General features: G+C 40.9%; 1 protein-coding gene and 1 pseudogene across 5 annotated transcripts in view; both read left to right on the top strand.

Annotated features, from left to right (window-relative positions):
* The first annotated feature begins 3,699 nt into the window (after nt 1-3,699).
* LOC140527548 (myomegalin-like) overlaps nt 3,700-13,923 on the top strand; it is a 65,248-nt gene continuing 55,024 nt past the window's right edge. For all 5 annotated transcript variants that reach the window (XM_072644563.1, XM_072644562.1, XM_072644561.1 and 2 more), the window contains exons 1-4: nt 3,700-3,994; nt 4,202-4,434; nt 6,278-6,728; nt 8,062-8,254. In XM_072644563.1, coding sequence (XP_072500664.1) covers nt 3,968-3,994; nt 4,202-4,434; nt 6,278-6,728; nt 8,062-8,254 — 904 coding nt within the window. In that variant the 5' untranslated portion in view covers nt 3,700-3,967. The remainder of the gene's footprint in view (nt 3,995-4,201; nt 4,435-6,277; nt 6,729-8,061; nt 8,255-13,923) is intronic.
* LOC140530439 (palmitoyltransferase ZDHHC20-B-like) lies at nt 8,942-13,917 on the top strand (annotated as a pseudogene).

Below are 13,923 nucleotides of genomic sequence, written 5' to 3'. Positions count from 1 at the left end.
CATAGATCAGTCATTAGGAAAGATCCAATGAAAAGAACTGAGTTATAAATGTTCCAAAAAAAAGGGTCCTGAAGTTTCCTGTGAAAATCCAGTACACATTACTAGGAAGTGTCATGAGAAACCCTAACTCCACATAAACCAAAAAGCCATTGAGAAAGTAACAAAAAGTGAGGTCAAGGAGAAAAAAGAAATGAACATAAAGAAACTGCATGATCCTAAAACAAGAAGATTAGAATGCCTTAAATTAGGATGGAGGGATAATTAGCAAGACACAAGAAAAGAGCTTCCTAAATACATATACACATTTAAAAAAGAGGGGAATAAGATATTCTTCCCTCCCACCTCCCCCAGATAAGAATCACAATTTTTAGCTTATTCACTTTTGTTATTTCAAAAAAAAAATCCTGAATCAGGAACACTGGCTAGTAAAATCATAGAATCAGAGAACTAAAGGAAAGTTAGAGATTATCTGGTTAACAATTTAGCTGGAATATAAATTCTCTAAATATCCTACCAGAGTGGTCACTTAGCCATCATGGGACGATCCCATAGTGATAGGAAAATCAATACCTCCAAAGACTATTTCTGTCATTTTGCTCTAGTTCTGATGGATTTGTTCCTTAATTTGAGGCAAAATGGATCATCCTGTAACTGCTACCCATTGATACTAGCTCTCCCATATTGGGGTGTCAAGAAGTTCTCATCTTTCTGTCAAATTGCAACTCTTCAAATATTTGAAGACAGCATGTTTTTTCCACTTCTACCCCATCATTCCCTGCTTTCCATTTTTCTCTTTTCCAGACTAACTAGACCCAGCTCTCTTAACCATTCTGCAGCATTTGGCTCCAAAGATACATACCCTCACAATCCTAGTCTTCCTCCTTTTCACTTTCTCTATCTTGTCAATTTTCTTTCTCAAAAATAAACCCTAGAACTGAACCCAGTATTCCAAATGCCTTCATTTGACCAGAACACGCACCACAAAGACTATTGCCTCACCCATTCTGGACAACAGAAATAGAAACATGTTTTGAGGACAGGCTGGAAAATAATGGGTCCCATGTTAGGACAAGCTGAATATCAGATGCCTTTGGAACATTCTGACAGACATGATGTCCAGGAGGCAGTTAGACGTAAGACAGTGGAAACTATGAGAGAGGTGAAGACAGGATATAAAAGAAGTAGGAATCATCTAGACAGAAGTGAATATTGAACTCAGGAGAGCTGATCACTGACAGAAAGTGTAGAGAAAGGATGAGAAAGCCCAATTCAGAGAACTGGTGCCTAAACCCCAACTTAGAGCATAGGAGATGGATGATGATCATACAAAAGGACTGTGGAGGAGTCATCAGGCAGGAAAAGGAGAGAGCAGGTTCCTGGTTGAACTGAAAAGTATGAGAGAGCACAAACTATTCTTCAGTGTCAGATCCTGTCCAGCATTTTTAAAAGACAAATACTTTTTTAAGACCAAACAAAACAACCTCACAGATACCTGGTAACATGGAAGAGACCATTTTCCTTCCAATGGTAGAGTCGAGAGTCAAACAAGGAGGGGTTTCCAAATGAGTGAAGGAGATGCAAAGAGTACAGAATATTTTATAAGGAATTTGACTGTGATCAGGAGAAGAAATACAGAATGAGATCTTGAGAGGCTGACAGGATGAAGCTCATTTCCCTTGACAGACCCTAAAACCCTCTGTAACAAATACTTGAATATAATTGCTTCAAAAAGCACATATAGTATAGTATGAAGGTTAAGGGAAGTCAGAGAACTTGGGTTCAAATTTTACCTCTGCAGCTTACTCTCTTTGACAAGTAACATAAACCCCCTGGGCCTCTGTTTCCTCATCTGAGGAATGGGATGGTTTCTAGAGGGAATGGTTTCCGACATCTTTTCCACTCAAGTAGTTTCTCTCTTTTATATATAAAGAATGAGGCTCAGACTGTTATGTGATTCTCCTAAGATGCCCAGGGCAGTTAGGTGGTGCAGTGGAAAGATCACACCAGGACTGGAGACAGGAAGACACACCTTCCTCAGATCAGTTCAGCCTCAGATACTTACTAGCTGGGTGACCAAGAGTAAATCATTTCCCTCTAAGTTCCTCTCAGTTCCTAATCAGTAAAATGAGCTGGAGAAGGAAATGGAAAACCATTCTAATACCTTTGACAAGAAAACTGCAAATGGGGTCAGGAAGAGGCAGACAGAACTGGAAAATGGCTGAACACCATGAAGACCAAGAAAGCATAGGCAGCTAGGATTTAGTCCATCGTTCTTGACTTCATGACCAACACTTTCTGTGACATCACAGGCAGCATCTGCAGGAGGTGTAGAAAGGTAGGCAGTCTGTCAGGGGTACACTCGAGCCAGCTTGGACCCATACTGAATGTCACACTTTCTGTGTGAGCGTTTACAGCTCGGAAATTAGCAAACACTACACCCCAGGGCTTGATTTGTTGTTTGATTGTCTCAGTGATTAAGAATAATTCAAGGTCCTTGGAAGAAAAGACAAGGGATTGGGGTTTTTCAGATAGGAAAGCCTGAAGGAAGATGTTCACAGATCTAGAGTTACAAGGGACCTTAAAGTTCAACACATCATTTTATGGACAAAGAAATGAAGAGCAGCTCATGGAGGTGAATGATGCTATATGTTGCCATAGTGCATGGAGTGCTGGGCCCCCAATCAAGAAACCTCCCTTTGCTGAGTTCAAACCTGGCCTCAGACACTGAGTAGAAGTATGACTTTGGGCAAGTAGCTCAGCCTGGGTTTTCCTCAGTCCCTCATCTGTAAAATGAACTTACTAGCTGTGTGAACTTGGGAAAGTCACTTAATCCTGTTTGCCTCAGTTTCCTCATCTGAGAAATAAGCTAGAGAAGGTAAAGGAAAAACAATCCATTATCATTAGCAAAAAAATCCTAAATGGGTTTATGATAGGTGTACACGACTGAAAAGGACTGAACAACACAAACATAGAGCTGAAAGCAATGAATGAGTCAATAAGGCTCTACTCCATGTGCCTCATGCTGCCATAGGCACAGAACATAGTAAGAGGAGACTTTCCTCAAAGGACTAATTTGTTTTAAGGATCTCTGTGTGTGTATACACACATACATATATGTATATGTATGTATACACACATATGTTTGTATGTATATGGGTATGATATCGGTATCCTTATATAGAGATGTCCATGTTCAGATATCAATAGTATATATAGATGTCCACATATATTAACACATATATGTATGTGCATGTGTGTGTATATATATATATATATGTACACACACACAAACACACATATACAGATACAAACGTACAAAATAAATACAAGATGTTTGGAAGGGGAAAGACCTAGCAGCTGAGGAAATATTTGGTGGGAATTCCTGTGGTAAACAGCCCATGAGATGAACTTTGAAAAAATTGGAATAAAGCTGGAGACTCTAAGGTGAGAAGGTGAGGAGAGAGTGAATTCTAGGCCTGGGGCACAGTCATGTACCCCAGATGTTTTAAGAAGAAGACACCTAACTGTTTACCCCAGGCAGTATATGACTGAAGTCCAGTCACCTGCCTGAAGTTAAGGGGGTTGCTATGTTTCCGTTCAGTTTAACATTCTGATTCTATGACTCTGTGACTTCAGTTCATTCCTCTGCCTTATATTCTATCGCCAAGGAGTTTGTTGTCATTTCTGCTTGGACAGCCCATGGGTTACCTTGTGTACCGATGCTGTACTAGCAGTACTGCAGTCCTTCACTGTCTTTTCTGGAAGCTACTCTAGGGGAACTTTCAAGCAGTAGGAACAAGAGAATCACAGTATCTTTATACCTCAACCTAGCTGAGGTATAAAGGAGAGGGACCCATTCCCTCTCCTTTAAAACCAAAAACAAATTGTTTTAGGTTTTATCGACTCTGTCAGCAGTAGTCCTAAAGTGACCTGTCCTGTCAGCAGTCATCCTAAAGTGACCTGTCCAATGGCGGTGTCTCTTCTTTCTTCTCTGGTATGTACATCCCCTGCCCCACAAAGTCCATTCACTGCCCTTATGTCCTGTCATTTCCATGGGCCAGCAAGGCAGTTTGGAAAGAAAGAAAAGGTCATGGGGTCTGACTACTTCTTTCTGCTTGGTGGTCTTCATTGTTAACCCCTTGGTTTGTGAATACTCTCATGTTGGGTGACCTAACCAGTTTAAACCTTGGTTTCTTTTCAGTACGTCAAAGAGGCTTTAGAGAAAAGCGTGGGGTCCCAGGATACCCAATATTCTAATCTAACTCCTCCTTACCCATCACGAGGAGACAAAAGCCATGACTTTGAGGAGGAAATAATCTGCCCAAAGCCAGAGATCCATCAGCTCCTGGAACAGAAGAGAAAAGCAGAAGGGGAACTGAAGGATCTGAAAGCCCAGCTTGAGGAAGCAGGATTCTCCTCTGTTTCCCATATCAGGTCAGAAATAGACACATGGCAAAGAGAAATTCTTCCAGGCCAGAACTATGATAGTCAAGAGGCTTGTTCTGCCCCAGCTGAGTGAGGCACTGGGCTACATGCAGGAGGAGCACTGGTCTTGGCACTTGGGAGACCTGGATTCTAGGAGGAAGGGAACAAACATTTGATAAGCACCTACTATGTGCCAGGCACTATGCCAAGCACTTAATATTATCTCATTTGATCCTCGCAACAATGCTGGGCCATCATAGAGTTGAGAAAACAGTGCCAGAGAAAGGTGAATATATTATTATTATCTATGGTTGTAATAGAATCCTAGTTATTGACGAGAGATTGGCATGTCATAGTGAATGGAGTAATGGACTTGGAGTTCTAGGCTCAGAAACTTAGAGGTGGAAGGGATCTCAGAGGTCTTTCAGTCCACCACTCTCATTTTACAGATGAGGAAACTGAGGCACAGAAGTGCTAAGTGACTTGCCCAGGGTCATATAAATAGTAAGTGACTGAGAAGGGCTTTGAGCCCTGGTCTTCCTGATTCCAATTCCAATGCCTTATTCATTGAGCCATAAACCTACTTTTATCATATGATACTGATACATACACCATGGTGTGTAATGGAGAGAGAGCTGGCTAGACCAGGATTTGAATTCCAAGTCTTACATGTCCTGACTGTATGACTCTGGGAAAGTCACTTGGTTTCTAAGTGGTCTAGACCACTCTCATAAGACTATAAGTTGCAAACAAGTTGGTGATCAGAATCAAGAGAGGTTGTTTCCACATTGATGCAATCAAAGGGCTGAATCAAAGGTATATTTGATGGAGAGTTCTCCTTGAAGACAAGATGACCTGGGTTTAAGCAGCATATACGGGCTGAGTAATCCTGGTCAACCTCAGGAGTCTAGGAAACTCTCTAAGGACTGTAAGATCTAGAAGCAGTGACAACATATATTGCAGGAGAAAATTTCCACTCTGGACAGTTCCCTATACCAGGGAAATCAGAGTTCCTCTCCCTGTCGTCTCTCCCACTCTGTCTCTGTGTCTGTGTCTTTCTGTCTGTCTCTCTGTCTCTCTCTGTCTATCTCTGTCTCTCTTTCTCTGTCTCTGTCTCTGTCTCTCTCTCTGTCTCTCTCTCTCTCTCTCTCTCTCTCTCTCTCTCTCTCTCTCTCTCTCTCTCTCTCTCTCTCTCTCTGTCTTTCTTTCTTCCTGTATCTGTCTAGCTAATCTGTGTACCTATCAGACAGAGAGAGAGAGTATAAATAATACAGAATGCAAAGTTCAAATCATTTTGCTCTTCATCATTGCCTTGGTAAAGAATTGGGTAGAAGAGAAAGAGCCCTAATGTATTAGAAAAAACTTAGTTTCTTTGGAGTGCCCTGTGAATGTTATTGTGACTTCCCTCATCACAGTCATCAACTCCTGAGAAAACACCGCATGTGTATGAATAAAAAAATCCCCTAAAACTCATGGGAATTGATATGTCCCAAGCAAGAATATTCTTGCTTTTTGTCTCACACAAGAAATTACAGATTTCTTTTTGAGAATTCAGAGGTTGTTGGCTCCTCAGCAACTGGGATCCAATCTTGCCCATTGTGGGAAAAAGCCTGAACCAAGAATCAGAAAACTTGATGGACTAGTCCTGGCTCTGCCATTTACTGTTAGTGGAACTCTCTGAGCCTTGTTTTTTTCATCCATGAAATGGGAAAATCTTTTTCACCCCTTCCACAACAAAATTTCTAGTTCTTTAACAGACTGTAATCACATAATTCAGTTTGTTAAGAAGAACATCAGAATTGTTGTTGAGGTCCTGAGCCTGGTGTCCTGTGTTTGTGTGTGCATCCTGTAGGAACACCTTGCTGAGTGTGTACTTGGAGAATGTGGAGCTGAAGGAACAGATGGGAGAAGCAATGTCTGAAGGCTGGGAGATGGAGGAAGACAAGAAGAAGGAGGAAGAGTGGTGGGTGCAGAATGCCAGAGGGCCTTTCAAAGAAGGCAACCAGTGTGCTGAGGTCAGAAAGGTGCAGGAGAAGCTCCAGAATGCCAATACCATGATCAGCCTCCTGAGAGACCAGCTGACCCTGAATAGCAAAGGAGGGGGCAAGAAGCTGAAGGCACAACTTATTATCAGCCTGACCAAGGAGATTGACCGACTGAAGATGGAAGTCATTTGGACTCCCAGGGATCCCTCTGCTCTAGCAGAGCAGCTTCAAGACAGGGTGTCCAAAGGGTTGTATTCTGGACCCCAGATCATTGGCCTCGTGTCTATCCTGGACTTAAAACGCAAGGATGACAACCAGGTAAGTACAGGCTTCCAGGAAAGAAACTTGAATGTGGAGTCCTTCCAACTGCCCTTAACTTGCTGGGGAAGCCAGGGAAAGGGGGATGTAGGAGGTAGGGGTAGGGTCCCTTAGAGCCTCCAAAGTTTGAAGTGTAGTAGTTAATAATCATTCCATTCTCTTCTGGGAACCACCCTCCCACTCCCCACCAATTGTTCTGGGAAATAATAGTGATGCTTCCCTCTGGCTTGCTCCAAGTCTGACTTTCAAATCAAGATAGGGGTGTCCCAGGGGTGTCAATCAGAGAATCTCAGAGTTACAAGGGACCTTAGAGTTCTTTTAGCTCAGTCCTTATTTAATCCATGATATATACTGAGTCTTAATGTTTTTTTTTTCTTACATGTGGCCTATAGCAGCAAAGGAGAGAAACCTGGCCCTGGAGACATCTTCCTGAGTTCAGTTCCAGGCTCAGACACTTACTAGCTGTGTGGCCCTGATCAAGCAAGCCACTTAACCCTGTTTGCTTCAGTTTCCTCATCTGCCCAATGAGCTAAAGAAGGAAATGTGCAAAGCACACCAATATCTTTGCTAAGAAAATCCCAAATCGGGATAGCCTGAATTAATTTCTTTACATATTGAGGGATTATAACTCCTTGCTGTCTAAAGGACTCTCAAAAGTCTAGTCCAGCACCACAGAGAAAAAGCATCACTTCTTCAGTTTTCAGCTTTCTTTAACAGTCCCACTCCCACAGGTGTATGTTAGAAAATGGAAAAACCATAGTTTTCCCCATATGGACCTTTGTCAGCAGGTGATAACACTGCTCATTAGCATGTTGTCCAGATGTGCTAAGTGTTTTATAATTACTATCTCATTGGATTCTCATACCAAATCTGGGAGGTAGGTGCTATCATTATTATCTCCACTTTACAGATAAGGAAACTGAGGCAAGCGGAAGTGAAGTGGCTTGTCCTGAGTCACACAGAAAATAAATGTCTAAGTCTGGATTTGAACTCAGATCTTTTTGACTTCAGACACAGTGCTCTATCTATTGCACTACTTAGCTACGTTACTGAATAGCTATCCAGTCTATATTTGAAAACCAGTTTTGGGGAGCACACTAACACCCAAGGAAGCTTACTCCATTTTTGTCCAGATCTAAATATTTAGAAGCTTTGACTTTACCTTAAGACTACATCTGCCATGTGTTATCACTCTTCCACATTACCAAACACCATTCCAATCCTCCAAGATGGTGATTGGGCATCTGCTCAGTCTCTTCTGTTTTGGAGGTCTAATACCCATTCTTCTACTGAGCCTCTTTATTGACTAACTCTCCCTTTCTGGCTCTCTCAGGTGAACAGCCAAGGGCTGCTCAGTAGCAACATGTCACTAGAACAATCTAGTCTGCAGGAGTCAACTCACCATCTCCACTCCCAACTGGAGCAATATGAACAAGGCTACCAAGATCTCCAGGAGAAATTACTAGTGTCTGAAGCTACAGTCCAAACCCAGGCCAGCCAGCTAGAGCAATACCAAGCCTTGTTTCGTAAGTTCTGGGTTAAAAGTCATCAGACTGATGAATTGTGCATTACCTTAGAGGTTACTAAGTTATCTCGGATTTTTCTGAAAAGCTCAAAATACTTTATTGGTGTTTTCAAAAGTCTTTTACACTAATCCTGTCCTTGCCATATTTCTGGCAAGGAGGAAGGGGTATTTTTGACCCCATTTTACAGATGGGAAACCTCAGGCTCAGGGATATGAAGCACCTTGATCTGGGTTGCATCCTTAAGCAGAAATGGAGCTAAATCCGTACTATGGGGTTTCTGAGAAAATCCCTAGGCCATTCTGTTTCTCTAAGAGGAGGCTAACCAGTTCCTCTTCATCCCTATATCACATTCTGTTGTCCTTTGCAAACTACTGTTATGACCTCTGGTTCAGATTGGTTAAGATTTTCAGTTAGTTCCTCAAGTTCTCCTCACCCATCCTCAGAGCTGAAGCTTAAAACAAGTGCCTAAATAATACATGGATGTAAGCAGAAGGAAGCCTTAACACAGATCTCACTGATGTCACACCTTCCATGGTTCCAACATGTTTTATGTATTTACCAGCCTTTTTAAGCTTGGCGGCTACTTTATGTGGTAGATCGTGTGGTGGGGGAATACCCATTTTTCAGATGAGAAAAACAGACTCAGAGCAGCAAAATGACTTCCCTGCTGTGACACACAGCTGGTAGATGGCACAGGCAGCCCGCCCCTCTTCCAACTTCAAGCCTGGTACTACTTGCAAGTGTCCTGTGAGAGGCCTCCCCCTCATCAGTGACAGAGCAGGGACCACTTTCTTATGTAAGAATCCACATAAACCGGCTCCAGTCCTCCCTTCCCCTGCTTCTCTCTCTATACCCACTTCTCCTCACTCTCCCCCCTCCCACAGGAGGCCCCCCGGGCCCGGCCTAGCCCCGCCCTCCCCCCAGCCTTCGGGGCAGGCACGAGGACCAGCTGGAGCTCCCTGAGGCCTGGGATGGAATGGGGGGTTGGGGGAGGTCGAGGTAAGAGGTCAGTGCAAGGAAGGGCCACTATATGGACAACAGGGAGCCCAGGAGGAAGAAGAGGAGGAGAAAGAACAGGAAGAGGAAGAAGAGGAGGAGAAGGAACAAGAAGAGGAAGAAGAGGAGGAGAAAGAAAAAGAAGAGGAACAAGGGGCTCTCGCCCTGGACGAGGACAAGGGGAGGAGCTGCGAGCCAGGCTTCCTGCTGCCTGTCCAGGGCAGGACGCGGCCTCGGGCTTGCCTGTCCCGAAGGCCCAGGAGGACACCCCGCAGGCTGCTCTGCTGGTCCTGCTGCACCTTCGTGCTAGAGTTCGGCCTCCTTCCCATTGCTGCCCAAGGAGAAGCAGGAAAGGCAGCTGTCTACCTTGGGCTTTTCCATCTGTCGTTTCACGTGTGTATGTGGTCCTCTTGGAAGAGTTTTTACACCTCATGTTTGCCCCTCCAGAGAGTTCTTTTTATCTCAGTCTGATGAGGAGCCTTATGGAAAGAAGAAAGACCTGAAGTACAGCAAGAAATGCTGAAAAGAGTAGCAAAAGAGTTACCTGTCTATACTTTGACTGCAACATGAATAATCAGATACTGTGACACATGTCAGCTGATTAAGCCTGATCGAGGTCACCACTGCTCTGTATGGAACAGATGTGTTCTTGAGATGGGTCATCATTGTCCTTGGGTGAATAAGTCTGTGGGATTTGCTAACTACAAATACTTCCTACTGTTTTTATTTTATTCCCTTTTTATATTGTATTCTGGGCACCCCGACTGTTTTAGAATATTTTATAAATTTCTGGACGACCAACCTAAGAATGACCCGTGTACCCTTCCACGTCCTTTTTCTTTTCTTTGTGACTACAATGTTTTACATTGGCATCCTGTCACTTTTCTGTTACCACCTCTAGCTAGTTGGAAAAAATAGAACAACAATACAGGCATTCCATGCACCTGTATAAAGGACCTTGACATAAATTGATTCTCTCTTGGATGGAGTAAAAATTGGAGACAGGTGTTTGGAGATGAAAAAAAAATTTAGTTATTTCCTATCTTTACAAGTTTAGGTGATGGTTTTAATTTCCCAACTTGCGTCATGATGGAAACAGACCAGGTTGCTGGCACAAACCACCATGAACACACCAGGGGTTCTGGTTCAACTTAAAACTTTCTTGTGGGGCCACGTAGTGAATCAAAACCTTTCTTGTTGGCCACTGCATCAAAACAAGATAATCGGATCAGAGATCAGGAACCATGTTACAGTCTGATAGAAAGTTCATGATCTGCTAACCTTTGAATGAGAGTGAGGTTTATGCAACACATTCTGCTTGAATTCTTTCTTGTTTTATTGAAGAAGGGATCAGTGGCAGGAAACGAGGCAAATATTCCATGAGATGTATGAAAGTGAAGTCTCTGTACAGATAAGTTGTTGCTCATAAACATTACTGCTGAGCAGGAAGTAAGAGAGATGCCTCAAGAACCTTAAAGGTGTGTTATGCAAGATTGACTTATCCTGCTCCAAAAGGGACTTGGCTTTTTTTTAAATAGTGACTTCATAAAAAGCAATAATATGTTTTATCACACTGGATGTTTAACTTGGTGTATACGTTTTTTAAAGCATGAATAACATTACAGTTATCTCAGCATATATAAAAATTCATACTCCAGAAAAACAAGCAAATAGAATAATAGGAAGTAGATAGAGGTACAGGCAGCTCTCTACATGGCTGAAATTCATTAATAAGAATAGCATTCAGCATTGTACTGTATAAAGAATCAAACTGCAGAAAATTCTTGCTTTATATACTGAACATTTGCAAATTTTTAGATGATTTTATACTGTCATCATTTTTAATAAAGGCCTTCTTTTAGTGGTGGTTGTGAAGTACCACTCAGAAAGAATTCAAATACCTGACTCCAGTCTTTAAATAAGCCAACCTTCATAGGTCCTAGTCCTTTGCCATGCAGAGAAGCATGTGACTGTAACTTAATACAAACCTGGCACTGTGGAGCTAAAAGGCTATGTTAGCCTCATTCTGCTTCCTGGAGATATTCAGGGGCTTTTGTAGAAGCAGGGAGACTCTGAAGTACATTTGCAGCATGAAGATTGTTACCTCCTATTAGTGATATGGACAACACTTAGTAGATAGAGGAGCAAGGCATAAGTCACCTTGGGCAGGGCAGGGCAGTGACATTTTCCCTACATTTTTCTAGAGTGTAATTGAAAGTGTGTTTTAGTTGCATTTAAATTCCATTTAAAGGAGAACTTTATTAGGGGAAAGTATTCTGTTCCATTAATGAAGTGGAAACTGACTAAGCTACACTGTGTGGTCCATTACCACTTTAATCCAATATTCCCCCCTTCCTAAGACAGGAAATCTAGCTTTGAATGTTGGTTGGATAAAAACTTTTTAGGGGGAGGAGGGGTTTTTTTTTAAACTCTAAGGAATGCACAGGTTGTGGATGCATCTTCATTGATATAAAACTTGTATTTGTTCATTGCAAATCAGTTCAGAATAGTTTCTGCTATTTTTCAAACTTTAGAATCTGATATAGTTCCCTCATCCCTGAGTCAAAACTACTCATTGTTTCTGGTAGTGAGTTTTTCAAAGATTAAGGGTATTAATTTATCTAAACAGAGGTGTCAGAAAGTTACCTCACACACCACCTCCCTCTCCAAAAAAACAAAACAAAAAAAGAGCCTATACATGCTGCCTGGTAAATACTTCCAAAAAGACCTAACCCCTTCAAGCATTATTATTTAATTCCATATTTTAGCACTAATTAGCACTGAATATTCTGGTCTCACTTTTCAGGTGATTTACCTAATTTTTGAGTTATTCAACTAATATCAGCTTTCAAAATTATCTGCTTCCTTGAGAACAAGAGGAATAAATAAGCTTGAAAAATCCAGTTTGTTAACTGCAGAGTTTTAATTTCTGTCCTGTTTTATTCTTCAGTCTTATTAGCTTTGCTCAGATTTGGATGAGTCTTAAATAAGAGGTTAAAGGAATTTCATTACCAGTCAAATGTACCAACTAATTTAATCTGACAGCATTCAGTTTAGGTCTTTATAGATAAATGTTGAAATGATTTGATTGTAATCAGAAATATTCTACTGGTACTTCTGTCCATTGTTCAGCCTTTCTTATTTAGGAAAACACATCTTTGTTCTGCATGTTTTTCATCATCACGTTTGTGCAGATACTTCTATGGTGCTTGGGATCTCTTTCAGATTCTTTGACTTCAGTTACTTTAATTCTTTGCAAAACTAGCACATTAAGTTCCAACTCCATCCCCTATTGTAAGCCTGTGTAGTTTGCATTTGACTTAGCAGCATGTGTGATCTGATCTTAGTGTATATCAATTCCATTAGCACCATTCTGGGGTAATATTTGACTAAATAAATGCCTGTTTCCTAATGACCTAGTACTGAAGAAATCAGGGCCAGTGAGTAGACTGGTTTGGGGAAGGCTGCTCCATCTCTCTTTATTCTGGCATTAACTAACGCTGGTGATCAATTTCAAGAAGACAGATTTTGTAAAATGAATATCTGCTTACAAATCAAAAGTACAACTGTTTTTGCTTTGAACACTTGAACAAATTAGGATAATTGAAGAAAGTAAGATTGAATTCTAAGTGATGTAGTTATTCTTTTAGCTAACAAATGAGAAGATCCTTGTTTCTCCAGAATATCTTAAATTTCGCTAGACATTCAGCACCTACAGCATCCTATCAATATCACTACATGAAACCAAAGAGCAGCTGAACATGTTTGCAGAAGTTCAGGTCCAGCTTTCTGTAGGGGTCTGCTTTTAATATATTTTTACATATGTAGTAAAATAGTAAGAGAAATGATCCTTGCCATTTTAAATCCAGTTTGTAATGGTTACTTGGATTTGGTTTCCATAAGGTAGCTGATTTTGACTGTTTACACTATCACCTATTAGATCATCAAACATTTGGGATTTCTACACATTAATCTCTAAAGGCAACATGTGAAGGCCTTAGTGTTGGGATTTCTGAATTGCTAGGACCTAAGAATTGACAATGTCCTAGGGATTTCTCCTGTTTACATTTTTGCCTAGGTCACAGAATCCCATTCTGCACATCAAAATACATGCAGAGCATATATTATTTCACTCTAAGGTGGTATGAAATTCATGACATTTTTGCATTTTAGCCAGAATAAGAACCATATCAAATACTTTGTTGTGATTTTTAAAAACATGTAAAAATAAAACGTGTTCCATAATATCTAGATTTTGTAGTTTTCAAACTGAATTCTAAAAAAGTTTTTAAAAGTTCATATTTTTCTCATGAATTCATTTTACATTACTATATTGTTTGGCATACAGAGGCAAAGAACTGTATTTAAGTCTGTATGGATCATAAAGAGCCATGAAATATGTCAAGTTTATTATATTTGTATATGCTTACAGATGAGACTGTTCCTATATAAAGGAAAACATGGCCACTTCTAATATTTTGAAATGATTTTTTGCAGAATGTTTTATATTATATATTTTATGTTTTATAAGAGATTTTAAAATAAAAAAGAATCCAAATAAACCATATTTCATGTTCCAGAAGTGAAATGTCCATGCAGTATGGGAAGATGCTGATGACGCTACAAGTCTCACAGGGAGTAGAGGCTGTGACAGATATAATCTTCTTGGTCAG

This window comes from Notamacropus eugenii, chromosome 2, assembly GCF_028372415.1.
Source record: "Notamacropus eugenii isolate mMacEug1 chromosome 2, mMacEug1.pri_v2, whole genome shotgun sequence".
NCBI lineage: Eukaryota > Metazoa > Chordata > Mammalia > Diprotodontia > Macropodidae > Notamacropus > Notamacropus eugenii.
Note: the sequence above shows the minus strand (reverse complement) of the source record. Positions and strands in the feature narration are given on the sequence as shown.